At 41.1% G+C, this 13,714-nt stretch overlaps 1 protein-coding gene across 7 annotated transcripts in view; it reads right to left on the reverse strand.

Annotated features, from left to right (window-relative positions):
* Window positions 1-13,714, reverse strand: part of LOC135486167 (transcription factor AP-2-epsilon-like) — a 200,619-nt gene that overhangs the window by 58,561 nt on the left and 128,344 nt on the right. For 5 of the 7 annotated variants that reach the window (XM_064768755.1, XM_064768756.1, XM_064768754.1 and 2 more), the window contains one exon: window positions 7,843-8,307. In XM_064768755.1, the coding sequence (XP_064624825.1) occupies window positions 7,843-8,307 (465 nt within the window). Of the gene's footprint in view, window positions 1-7,842; window positions 8,308-8,882; window positions 9,270-13,714 lie in introns of those variants that run through there. The other 2 variants (XM_064768753.1, XM_064768752.1) reach the window with 1 other exon arrangement.

The following is a 13,714-nucleotide window of genomic DNA, read 5'->3' on the forward strand; positions in this document are numbered from 1 at the left end:
ACATGAATTCTAAAATTTACGTGGAACCATAGATCCATTATATTGGTTTGTATACAAAATGTTTTTGCCCAATCAGATGCAGGCAGTCCTCTTTCACCGTGGCAGTGATTTGGAAGTGACCAGTGAATCTTCACAGGGGAGCTCTTTACATTTTCGAAACTCCTGCTATTTTTTAATTTGGGTAGCTGATGGCATCATATTATATATACGATGTTTTATACATGTACAGTAAAGCGAAATATGCACCTATTTTTTTACATTCTAAATGAATACGTCATTCGTTGGAAACTGTGTTCACAATATTAGAATGAGGGACACAAGCGTTGCAAAAGCGTCCCCATAACTTATAATCCTTCACGTGACATTGAATTTTTTTCAAAAGCTCCGAAGACATAATCTATTTTCAGATATACAACTGCTTTAAATGGTTAAAATCCTTCATAAACAAAGACAGTGCATTCCAACCATGATAACGCGTACATTCTACACACTCAGGCGCACTGCGTTTGAGCCATCTCCCGACCCTTCGGGCATTTTGGATTCTCTCTCGCCTGAATGCCTTCGGGTTTGAAACTAAAGAGCACGCAGAAAAAGAATGTTATCTATTTAGATATGGCTGGCTTCAAAGGCGGTAGTAATGATATGAAAGATGATGGGAGAAGCCGTCAAGTTAGGAGCAGACGATTGAAGCAGACGACATTTGAAGAACGACACACAGGTCAAGGTCAAATCTATGTTGTGGTTTTCTAAGTTAATTTTATTTGAATGTAGTATCATTCAGTTGCTATTTAAGTAACTAACGACTGAGTTTCACACTGATGTTTCTGAGGTGCCCGGTCTCAATAATTGTCGAAGAATTTAACGTCACCGAAAAACTATTTTGACTCATGATTTGGACTCCTCATAGGAGTGTGGTACAAACGGGATTCCAGAGAGATGATGTCGTGCGTCCTCTGCGTGTCCTAATATAAAAAGGTTACCAAAGACATGCAGATAATGTTATACCCCCATGCTCTTATTTCGAAACCCAATCTCTCTCAACCACTCTTTTCCCCACCACATTACCAAGACCAGCATGGCGAAAGATAATCACATGAAGAAGCCTCAGCCACCCATGGGAAGGGGATTTAGCAACATCGTGAACGAGGATCGTCTCCTTTAACCTAGGGTATTTCATCGGTATTTTTCATCGCATAAACTTGCAGGGAAGCCGATGTTTGAAGTACGACACTCACGATCAATTTCCAACCACAGTGATGTGGTAAAAACCAGAAAGAGGGGATAAGCGGGTTGCATTTTTCGAGTCGAGGTTTTATTTTAAGTGTATTGGGATTCCGTTCAATATCCTGTGGTCGTGGACATTTTTGACTGCATCCATCTTACAGTATACTACGCGGGATTCAATCAATTTTTTTAAAATGCACAAACTACTAAAATAGTACTCGTCTGCTCATAGGCGATTTTACCTTCGAACAGTATTTGTCAATGATCTTTTGGACTATGCTGAGCTATTTGACTACCAGGTCTCACCAAAATTAACCTTCTATGAACGTGATGAAAACTGGAAGAAGGGCTTAACCGTATCAGGTAGTGAACTATTACAGTTTCAGATCGAGTGTACCATGCACCACGTACATGTATTATACGTGCACATAAATGTAAGTTTGGTCATTGTAGTACATCGCACTGGTTTATTTTACACTTGAAGATTTGATTATTATATATTGTACAGTCACGTAAGTCTTATTCATGTAGCATTGCATTTTATTCGCTCAGCATACAGACAGAGTATCCCAACTCTTCTTGCCATGTGGTTGAAAGAAAAACCTGGCAGCAACATCTGACAACCACTCTTATCTTCTCCCGGTTAAAAAGATCCAAATATTTATTTCCCACCCACCGCAGCACAGAGGATACCGCCGATGCACCGAGATGTCTTTTTCTCCTTCGTTTGGTGTGTTTTGACCGCCAAGAACTCGATAGTGTTCAAACGATCGCGCGGCGTTATTCGACCACGCGGATTGTTTACATTGTTTATTTGCGTTCAATATACCCAATTTGGTACAAGTGAATGATCACTAACTGGATGCCAACCATACTGGTAATTACTACGTTAGTAACCTGAATCATATGAACTAATCATTGACGAAACCTCGGCATCTCGCTCGTACCGCAAGATGCAACAAATTAGGTACGAATTTGAGAAGCCAATTTAAGTACTGTATAGTTGATTTTCTCTTACTGTGCACTGATAATGATACTACTAGTACCATTAACGTAATGCAGATTTTGCAGGGAAGATGTTCTTTTGCAATGAAAACTACCTACATGAACAGAACATAACAGTTCGGTCTAATTGATCCGTTCATGGTCCGATCAAACCTCACCGGCCGAAATGTGGGCAACACATCCAAAAGCCAGCTGGTGACAGAGAATTTGTCGAATGATCATTCTCCGTGTTTAATAAATATCCATGATGACTTTCATTTCCCGTCTGATGAACGTAAATAAAAGTTCAAATGCAGCCACTTGAAATCTATATCAGGCCGAGGTATGTGCTCATCTTGTAAAATTATAGTGTAATCGGACTGTTCAAATCTGCAGTTAAGACAGTCATTTCATTAGTAGTTGCAAAATGTGGTTAAACACGACTGATAAACAATGTGACAATAGAAATGAGACACTGCACCCGATGACTGATAGTGAGGTGTCATCACATTAGCGACTCATAGCTACTTGGTAAACCAATGACACATTTAATCTTATTCCACCAGAACTCATTGTCACCAGTTAGCTGGATCTAATATCGAGACATAAACATACACTTAGGGTCGTGCTCTGTGGCTGAGGGCACAGACACGTCTCAAGTTTTTTTCAGACATCATCGTTATATCAACTCTCAATCTTGCATTGTTTGGCTAGTGCTACATGACTTTGCATGTCTACTTAATTATTGGCTATTACTTTAAAGAACATATACTTGGTTGTTGAACTTTCCTCATTCCTTTTTGTTAGGTTATCTTGGGCCTTCCTCAGAATTTGGAATGACATAGTCGTAGCCCAAGCACGTACGCATGTAGGTACACTAGAAATGTAACCTCTTAAAAAACAATCGAGCAAATGCAAGTGTGTCACGTGTACCAGCATGTCCGAGGTCATATCAGCTCCCTCAAGAAGGTGCTATATTCCCAAATTAAGACCTCTCCAAAAATGGTCTAGATAACCCTAAATTACTCCCAAACTGGTGCTTAAGTTACCCACTTTGTCACCCCTCAATTTAGAATTAATTTCAAGGGTACACATCACGCTTGCCACCGTACTTAATTAGCTCAGATTAAGTAATTAACTTGTAAACTCTCACTTATTAATTAGCTAAAACCTGAGCAGGATGTTGACACCCATAAGTGACCGGCGTTAGACCCATTCTTTGGGCCAAGCTTTTCAAGGATACATTCAAGAATAAACCCATTAAGGATACGAAAGATCAGCGGTCATAGTTTGGATAGCAATATGAATTTTGCTGTTCTTTTTGTGAAGTTGTTGACATGATGATTGCTATGTACACACGGGGCCAACAGTCCTCTAAATCGTGCTAGGAGCCAACTGGGGCAGCTGGTGAGGTTTTCATACGGTGGCATGTCCCGCCAAGGAGTCAATACATGCCCTACTAAAGTGACTTGAAGCCAAGACAAATAATTTAGTTATTTTTGTGGTTGCTGGGACAGAAAATCGTTCAAGATGTTGACATTCAAAAAATGTAAATACGAAGTTTTTATTGCGCTTGTGCTTTTCCGTTGGCCAACAAGATCTGGGTTATCAAATCATTTTTAGACTCAGTAGTTTATAAGTTAGCAAGTACAATTTTCAGATGGAGCAGAGTGTTATCTCACAATTTGCACTGAACTTTTGTTCAAAAATATTTCAATGGATAAGAAACTGAGCCGATTTACATTTTGTCATCTTGATACTGCATACGTCATTTAAAAGATTTTGACATGCGTTATTATAAAAAATTAATGGAAAGACCCTGACCCATTATGGGCCATAAAAAGGCATAGGTAAAAAAAATCTCAATATGTTCACTGCACGTAAAAAAAAGGTTAATACCAATGTTCACTGCAGTAAAAAAATCGGTGTACTGAATGTTTTCAAGTGGACACCAGCATTGTTGGATCTAAATGACAATGTGGGTCACCCCAAACTCGACCCCTTCAGATCTCCCAAACTAAGAAGACAATTTCAATATAAATACACCACGATGTGCATATTGTGTGCATCAGCTTTGTTTTCACAAAGGATACCGTGCTCGTACTGCGAGACGTATTAAAATTTAAATTGTCCTGTTTTCAAACACGTTTTATAAAGCAACAAACAAAGGGAAATTTGTTACCAAATATCCAATTTCGGGAAAATCTGGCCTATTCACATTAAAGAACTACTACCGCGCTATCTTCATCGTGACATGCTAGAATGTGGCGAAGCGTTTTGTCGCTTGCTTTTTACCTCGGTGGAGAAATGTGTCACCCAACACCCCGGAGATTGCTGAGCCTCGATCTACACCACACCTTTACTCATCAAGCAGCAATAATGCTGAGTAATTTCTACAGGACTCTGATTTTACGACCCGAGCATTGCGCTTTTTTCGGCTAGAGTCGTCCGCGGGATCTGTATCTTGGATCAGAAACATGCGATTAGACTACAAACGGATACCCAAGCGATGCTGCGAATTCGCTGCGAAGGCTTGCTTGACCAGAGGACGACCGATACTGGATACGGACCAGCCTGGTCGGGGACCGGCATCAACATGGATAAATCTCATCCCAAAAGAGGCGATTTGACGAATTCTTATGTCATCGGTGCTAACCATTTCCCCGACAAACTGTCTGCGGATTCCCCATGAGGCCTGCGATCAGTGTCTGAGGTTTTGATTCCCGATTTCAAGCTTCATTTGCAGATAATCTGCACTGAATTTTATCTCGCAAACTGCCGTATATTGGTAAAAATTAAAAGATAAGTAAACGTGAGAAAAAAAAACAGATGAATTTTGAACATTTGGGCAATATAGACACTGATTGCAAAAGCGACCAATCGTATGTCGAAACTGCGAGCTACATGCAAAGGAGGGCTTGAATCATCATTGGACGCACACACCCTATAGGTGCCCCAAGTTCCAGTACGTTTGGAAAAACCCTGATTTGTGTCTGAAGAGAATCCATTCACTAAATAGCACTGCACCTAACAGAACTGACAGACACTTCTCTCATGTTCTTCTCCTGCACGACACTGGCCGATGTATTTGCCCAGAAATTGATAAAAGCAATTAACATGGTATCTCTCCACTCAGAGGTAGCAGTATGGCTTCGGTAGCCAGCCATCTAAATCAAACATCCAAGCTGATTGAAACAAATAGGAAGTAATTATCTGGCTTGATTTGAAATTGAAACATTTATGAAGAGAACGACGAGGAGTTTGAACCACGTTCTACTAGGCTGGTTACTCTTTATAGGTTCTACAGGGTGTGTACAAAAATATCACTGCAGAGGCTGAACAGAAATGCAGCAAAATTTAACGACAACCACAACGGTGATTTCGTCCAATCAGAAAATAGATAACGGTTGAGGCCTCTTCACCGAGTCATGCACCATTTCTAAGTTTTGAAATCTTTTAAATTCGTTGACTGCTGAGAAAGTTGTCATGATAAGTTGATTTTTTTAACCACAATGACACGTCGTCATCATTCGACATTATCTTCAAAACCAACTTTATCAAGATTTATTTCTTCTTCGATGGTTGAAATGCACAGGTAATCCAGTCTTGCAAGTATTCAGAACTAGAACTGACCGAAGATTATTCGAATTTGAATTCCAAATCACATGATTCTGTGGATTTTGAAATATCGAATAGCTGAACGCAGTGTCACACGCTGCTTTAATGTTTTGAGTGTTGATGAAATGTCCATTCCGGAACATTCTAGTAAACTGTTCTGGCATTATGAATATATTTATTATGAATAAGAATTAGATCAAATGTCATTTTTTTTCACTTCACGAGTCGATATTAATGAATATTTGTATCTGAAACCAAATTGACCAGACAAAATTATTAGTTGTTAATTTTGACTTTTCTCCCTGGCATGACGTAAGAAGGACTTGAAAGACAGAACCGGAACCAAGAAAAATTGTGCACAGTTGAAAATTTAAAACCTTTGTCGTCGTTTCGTGCAAGGACAGTTTAAAATTTAATTGTTGCGTTTTTCGTGACTTACGGAGACCTGTTCGCGTTTCATACACGGTGGGGTTCCCTGAAAACAGACACTTCGTCCCTTAAAAAGAATAAAACAGCGTCTAATTAAAAGCCACCACTGCACGCATGAAATTAATTTCCAGTTCTCCGCCACATTGGCCGAATCTGGGAGGTTTAATGGGCAGATCGGCTGGTGGAGGATGGGGAAATAATACACTCCCGGCCCGTGAGGAGGCCATCAAAAGGTGATGAGCTGACATGTGAAGAAAGGCAGGGCAGGCTGGCCATATGGGCTCAAGCGGGCAAGAATTAGGAAGGGACACTCGCCCGACCAATCCAACATCCCTGAGTACCATCTTGCTTTATCTTTTTAAATACCTCCCTTCTTATGGCGAATGTCTTGCAGTACACATGCTGTGTTGAGAGGAACAAATATCGTCAAGAATTTTAATGCTTTTCTTTCCACTCATTTAATTTCTTGTTCAGAATTAAAGAAGGAGATTTTAATATTACCCCTCGCTCGAGACGGAGTTAATTGATTTAAGAACAGCTAAAACCAATTAAGAGATCCATGGTATAATAAGAAAACGGCAGAAATCCAATGAAATGTTTCTCTAGAAATTTAGACAGTTTGCGTAAATATTCCAATTCAATTTTGGAAAGGAAACTAAATTCATATATTCAAACATTTCTATTAATTTCTACTGGTAACAATGGTGATGTATTAATTGAGAATTTTGAATTTCAAGTTAAAATGAAAAGATATTTAAGAATCACGAAATGTTTATTAGTGGTACCCTTTGCTGTTAAATGTATACTTTGCTTATGCGTTACGAGCAGAACAGTTCGAAGTTTGGATGTCAATGCAACTGCCCGACATGCAAAGCAATTGTGCGAATTTATTATTCGAATGGGAGTTCCGGGATCTCGATCACACTGCGAATTTTGATGAAGTGAATTCGCCAAGTTTGGTAACTTGTTAGAGAGTAACACGGTCCACCCGGAAACAGACATGCCAAGATGGCCGGTTTTGTCCAAAAGAGTTTATCACTAAACGGATCTTAGCGAAATTTGTGTGGGAATTGGTTATGAGGAGGTCTGATCTAAAAGAAGTGGACGACGGCAACAATTACAAAGCCTCAACGAGCGAAAGGAATTGAGAGAGAATGAGGTTCGAGGAGTGGGTGGTGAAAGCATGAGGGTTTCTTAAAACTTGCCCGTCAAAGGGAGCAATGAATAGCTCAAGAGGTATATGGAACGTGAAGGACGTGCAATAACTTTGAAACTTCGGAGTGAAGGACACCGACGTTGGACATGCAATGATAATATTGCAGGCTTGTCCCCTGTACACAAGGCAATAACCTTTAAAATTTGGCCAGGGGGACGTGAAGGACATTCCATAAGGGCTTGTAGTGTTGTTTGTACGCTTTTGATTTTTTTCTAGAGGTGTAAAATAAGGAGTCAGTGAGACAATATTAAGCCACGTCCATACACGTCATGAGAGTTTTTGATGAGGGGTTTACGTTGGGGATAGTTGATCGTAATTTCTTTCGCTCGTTTTTCACTCGTTGGGGACGTAAAAGAGGAAGGTTTGCTTACCTGTGAACCGTTTTCCATGGAGACACCGGTGGATCCGTGAAGACTGAGTAACGAGGAGTCCTGGTCGAGTCCATGATGCCCCGTGTGCATGAGAACATCGGGTCGCCTGACCGCACCATAGTCCGTACGCCGGGAGTCATAGCTGGTGAGGCCCGGGTGCATGTTAAGGGCATCATCCCTGTGTCTTAACACGTTACGATCCGGTGTGTGAAGTTGATGATATTGATGTTGGGGTCCCTGGTGAAAACTGTTCAAATGTGAATAAGGGTCCGCGTTCACGTGTGGATGGTGAAAGTCAACCGGTTGCTGTGGTGGTAGATTGTACGGGGGTGGGAAGTATGGTGGTTGGAAATCTGTGGTTGGTGTGTGTGACAGCCTGGGAGCTGTCGTGAACGAGCTGGTTGTGCATACCGTACTGCCGAGTTGGCCCAATCCTCCGTGGGCGCCCACCAAATCTCGGCGGTCCTGCAAGAAAAGAAATGAGACCATCGTCAAAGTAATATGAAAATAATGATGTACTTACGATCACCCTAAAGAGGTATTTTACATAAAATCCTCCTGCAATTCGAAAATCAAAATGAACGATAGTTGTATAAAGATCTCCTCAACTTCTAGTCAAGAATACGGGAAATTAAAACCAAAAGCAGCGTCACACATAATGATGAGTGATCACTTCCAATAAGACCATCGTTGGTCGCGTAGCCTCGTCATATTCCATTTTTCAGTAAAGTTTGAAAGAAGTCCAAAAGGAAGACGATTTGGATTGGATGGGAAAAACCTGAAAAAGTCACCTACTCCATCGCCAAGAAACCCTTCGTCTACCCAAGCCACGACAGAAACTGACTAAAGGAAACTCTAATGGCCTTCCTTTGATTGGGGATCGCTCATGCACCTTTGGTCTCCGTAGGCCCGAGGGCTGAACGACTCATTACCGACTCGGAGACACATTAGCGCGCGGCGCAGAGTAAAGGCGGTATGGCTGGGTAAGGGGGCAGAAAGTAGGGGGTAAACTTTGAAAAAATAAAGACATATTCCTGTACCTCGGCATCTATAAGTCCAAAAGCCGAGGGCATGTCGTGCCGATGCAGTTTATCGGGTGAGTATCGCGAATCCCGGGCGTCAAGACCTTTGTGTTGGTGATGCGGCTGCAGCGCGAGGCCTGTTGGATCTGTGGCCGTAAGCGGGCTCAAATTGGCCATACTAGTCCAGCTTCCTACAGAGTCACCCCTCGAATCGTCAGGAGAGGTCCCTATAGATGTATCGCTCTCTTGATAGACCATCAACACTGGTAGAATTCCAAATTAAAACTCTGATCCGATCCCGCAACTTTGTCATGAAATGATAAAGTCCTTAAACGCGTTACACACAGTCTCCGTAAAGTTGGCGTACAGTGTAGAGTGGCTGAATCCTGAACTATTTTGATCGCGAAGAAGCCTTAAGGCACTCTTTATAAAAGCCGACGATCCGCGCGGTGTATTTTGGTTTCTCTTTTGTCAACGTCAGGTATGCAATGCGCTAGCGATCCAATCACGAGCGCAAAGAGCAACTTAGTGCGTCCCGCGCATTGATTGGTTCGCGCGCGATATCGTACGGGCGGTGCCACTTTGATCCGCGTCGAAGCCCAACCCCCATTCAGGTCTCAATGAATAGTATCGCAGCACGGAAATGAGGAATCTTCCATGCGTGGATTGATTAACTGAGTACCGAACACTATGAATAAAATGAATGCTCAGCCAACTATTGAATTAAAAGCTTGTTAGTTCTAATTTTAAACCATTAAGAGACATTTATTTCAAATAATGTGAAGTATATCACGAATGAGGTATGGATATTTTGGATTTTGGAGATTGATGGTCATGTACCAATGAAAAGGCCTAAACCAACACGAGGGAGGGACCGTTCATTATTCCTTATGTTTACCACTCAATATCGCGTTATTTGAGGGGCGGGAACAACGAGATGGAAATAATGTTAACGTCTACCGCTGGGTAGTAATCTCTGCTTGTGTGACAAGATTGTTGATTTCACCAACCTCAGTTTCATATTATAGGCAGTTTTGTCGTTGTCTTCACCAAAACCAAAATACGAGAAAGAGAATTAAAGAGGTTTTCTGAAGAGCGAAGAAAAACTACGTGTATACTATCATTGCACTCTATTACTTTAAGTTGCTCTCTTTTACGTGTACTTGTCCCACCATTCTCAATAATTCTCAAACGTATTTTGTATTGATTTCATGCTTGCCATCTTGGCCAAATCATGAAGAACAGTACTTCAACGTTAGAAGCAATCACTTTCGTCAAGAAAACCGAAGAAAAGCTTCCTGACATTATCATTGTGGGTAGGCCTGAACGAGGTGCTTTTCTGCAGGAATGTTTCAAAGTTAGACGCTAGTAACAGTGTTCCGTGCAGTCATGCGAACTATCACGAAGGGGAAGCAGTGGAAAGAAGGTACAATATGGCAAAAAAAGTAACAAAAGGGCAGTACTGCTTTATCTTATCTTAAAGAATTAACATGTTTGCCATCATAACTAAAATCCAAATTGCATCCACTTATACACGAGTTGTTACTACTTATTTCTCTTCTGTGGCTTCATATTAAGTTTAAGTAAGGATAATCTGGTTGTTGCGCACGATTTCGCACCTTTAGCCCACTTCCGTACTTGCTGTACTTCTCAAGCGGTTTAAGACACATTTGCCTTTATCTAGCTATTAGGTGCAGCAGCCTGTAGACGATTTATTCGCATTTACATTCTGGGTCGTTTCTACTCTCTGATACGGAACAAATTGTTAGAAGCTTTGATTACGATCCGAGACCCGCGTTCACTGTATACACCGGCATGACCGGGACTATCTAACCGCTGTGATCACAAGTTCACTTATTAGCAGTTATTTACCTGATGGGTCCGTGTGTCAACAGTGATTTATTCAATTAAACTTTCATTTAAGCCGAAAATAGGCCCTTAATACGTCTACTTGGTCACCTTCGTGTTGGTAGAGAAATACCCGAACACCCGCACATCGCGCAGCGACGGTCAAAGATCAGGGAAACTTATGACGCGAATAACTTGTTTTGGATCAACTAGGGAGTTGTAATAGACCACGAGGGGGCAAAAAATGGGTGTACCATATTTGCCGACTACATGTAGTTGAAATTGCCAAAATATCCTCAAAGAAACGTGGATCTGTCTCAAAATTATATCATCGGTCCCTGAAGTATCAGTATCAATGATTAGGCCTATACTGCAAGTTTCATAGGACTTTCAGTGGAGCTATGTTTTGATTAGAACTCCATATAGAAGTAACATCTATACACTAGTTTTGCTGAGTTCAATACTTCAAACGTTCAGCATCTTGTCTCATCTCCAGTCATCACGTTGACCTCCCTCCTCGAGAGTTTATCAGCCCGATATGAAATATACACAGATATCAAGCCGGATCTTTGATATGTTTGAATGTTCAAGTGCAGACTGAGTCTGGAGGTATACACATGTACAGCAGCGATGACAGGTATGAATATATTATTTGCTTGGACACTCTGTGTGGTTTTGTGGGGCTGAGTGTGTCATATTTGAGTTGGGGAAAAATTGTTGAAACTAGTTGTCAAAAGTTATGGATAATAAAACAGGTATAAATTTGGGGAGAGGAGCGTGCGACGGGCGTGCGACGCATCACCCTTTTGGCAAAGTATCCCACAAAATGATCGAATTATTCGTTGTGTAATCGATGTCCAGTCCGGAGTACGATTCGGATACGGTGATTGCGGGTCTGGGCCGGGGTCCGGGATTGTAGGGTCAACGCCAATTGCAAGGGAAGTAGAAATCAGTAGACGTTAGTTACATGTACGTGTATTAAGAACTTTTTGAACTATCGAGAAGCAACCCTGTCTCGACGCAACATTAACGCACCACTACCTTAATGTAGCTAATGCGAAAATCTCGATCAGCATCCAGCTATAAAGCCTGTTTATTTAATCACCTGAATCCCAGCCAAAGCTACCTGGTCGTCGGGCTAATCTTTGAAGAGAGTACACGGAAGAGAGACAGGTTATTTAGCGCGGGATTTACACCTTTACAAGAGATATATCAAGGGAAATACTGCGCCAATAACGCACTAAACAAATCCGAATAAATCTGGCCGCAGCGCGCGATGTTTTTTCGCAAAATCGGATCCGAAAACTCGGCCATTTTTAACTAATTGCAGCCGACAAATCCAAACTTTGTTAAACACAGCCAGTCTCGTGGGGTTTAGAACTGGAGCCAGTCGGACTGTAATCCACTTATTATGAACGCGAACAGCGTTAAAAGTCGCATTATTTGCACCTAGAATTAGGCAATCTCATTAAATTGTCAGAAAACAGTCTGATGCAGATTAAACTTATGCATATTCATTGTATGTCAAACTCGAGTCTTACGTTCAGATTTGCGATAAATGAAACAAAGAACGCGGCAGGAGCTGCTCATCTCGCGACTGATTGTCAACTGCGTGACTCATCATGACAATGCCAGACGGCGCCACTGGTCGAGTCCAGGGAAAATTCTAACATTTTGATAGGATATTTGCTACCTGAAACGTACAGTTTTCTCATAATTACATATTCGGTTGAGCCTCATTGTTGATAGTGGCAAAACTAGCTAATCAAGGTTGATAACTCATGTTAAAGACATTCAGGAGTTGCTTCGAGGATAGAAAATGTCCACGAAACATTCCATATGTAGACATGGGTGCATACGTGCACATGGTCAGCCCTACTCTGGGGAAAGAGTTTAGTTGTGAGAATTGCATCTAAACATTTCATACTGATTTGCACGTATTTAATTCTTATTTCAAAAAGCAGTAGAATTTGCCCAAATGGAATCAAGTACTGCTTGGCTTGCTGACCCCAATTGGAGAAAAACATACTTCATGCACCTAAGTACCGCGATAACGCGTGAATGTTGGCCAGGAGAGCACTCCACGCCAGTTCTGCAGGTTCCTTTATCATGTCAATGATATCAACAGTCATAAATCGCGCTGTCGTCTGCTCGCCAAACAAATTGTCATAATTTGTAAAGGAATCAGAGTCTGCACAATCAAACTGCCGTCATTTTGAGTTCCATTATTGCTCTTTTAGCAGCATTGCTCTAAATGTGTCAAGGGAACAAAACGTAACCTAACTCTCTAAAGCGAGTGTCACATTGAAGATGAATTTCATTTCCTGTTTCAGTGCAGCATCTAATGCAATGGCCATTTAGATGTATTTTGGTTTGCACTGTGTTAATGTGAACTATGCACTGCCGGAAATAGCCATACATTCACTCTGAGGTCCAAAGAATATCTAGCTTGGTTTAACAAAATCCCGATACAGGATTTTGGGAAATGCTGATTAGCCCATTGGAAACTAGTAATCGTTTTCACTAAGTGGTTTTTGATTGGTATTTTGCTTAAAAAGGTTTCCGATATCACAAGCAAATACGTAAAAGTGAGACAAGCGGTTTTAAAAAAAAAATATTTCAGCCATTGATTTATATATCTTTCCCAATCAAAAATAAAATGTGCCTGATTGCTAATGAAAAGGTTGTTATAATGTTACTTGGAGGAATCCCCATCTACCTGTTTTTAAACTCAAAGTCAAATGCAATGTCTTTGGCAACGAAGATGATTGGACAATTTGTAAAGGCCATGTTTTGACCGTCATATTTTAAAGATGGCCTGCATGTACATTCAGTAACTATGCAAGTTCTCTGCACAGACCAACAGGAATGGTGCTTGTACCTCAAATAACAGTCATGACACGGCATCTTACAGTTGCAAAGACGCTCAGGGTTCGCATGAGAGCACTTTGGTTTTAGCCCCAAACGTGATAATCTCGGCCCTTCTTTTCAACATTTTCCAA

The sequence above is a fragment of the Lineus longissimus genome, chromosome 4 (genome assembly GCF_910592395.1).
Source record: "Lineus longissimus chromosome 4, tnLinLong1.2, whole genome shotgun sequence".
Classification (NCBI taxonomy): Eukaryota; Metazoa; Nemertea; class Pilidiophora; order Heteronemertea; family Lineidae; genus Lineus; species Lineus longissimus.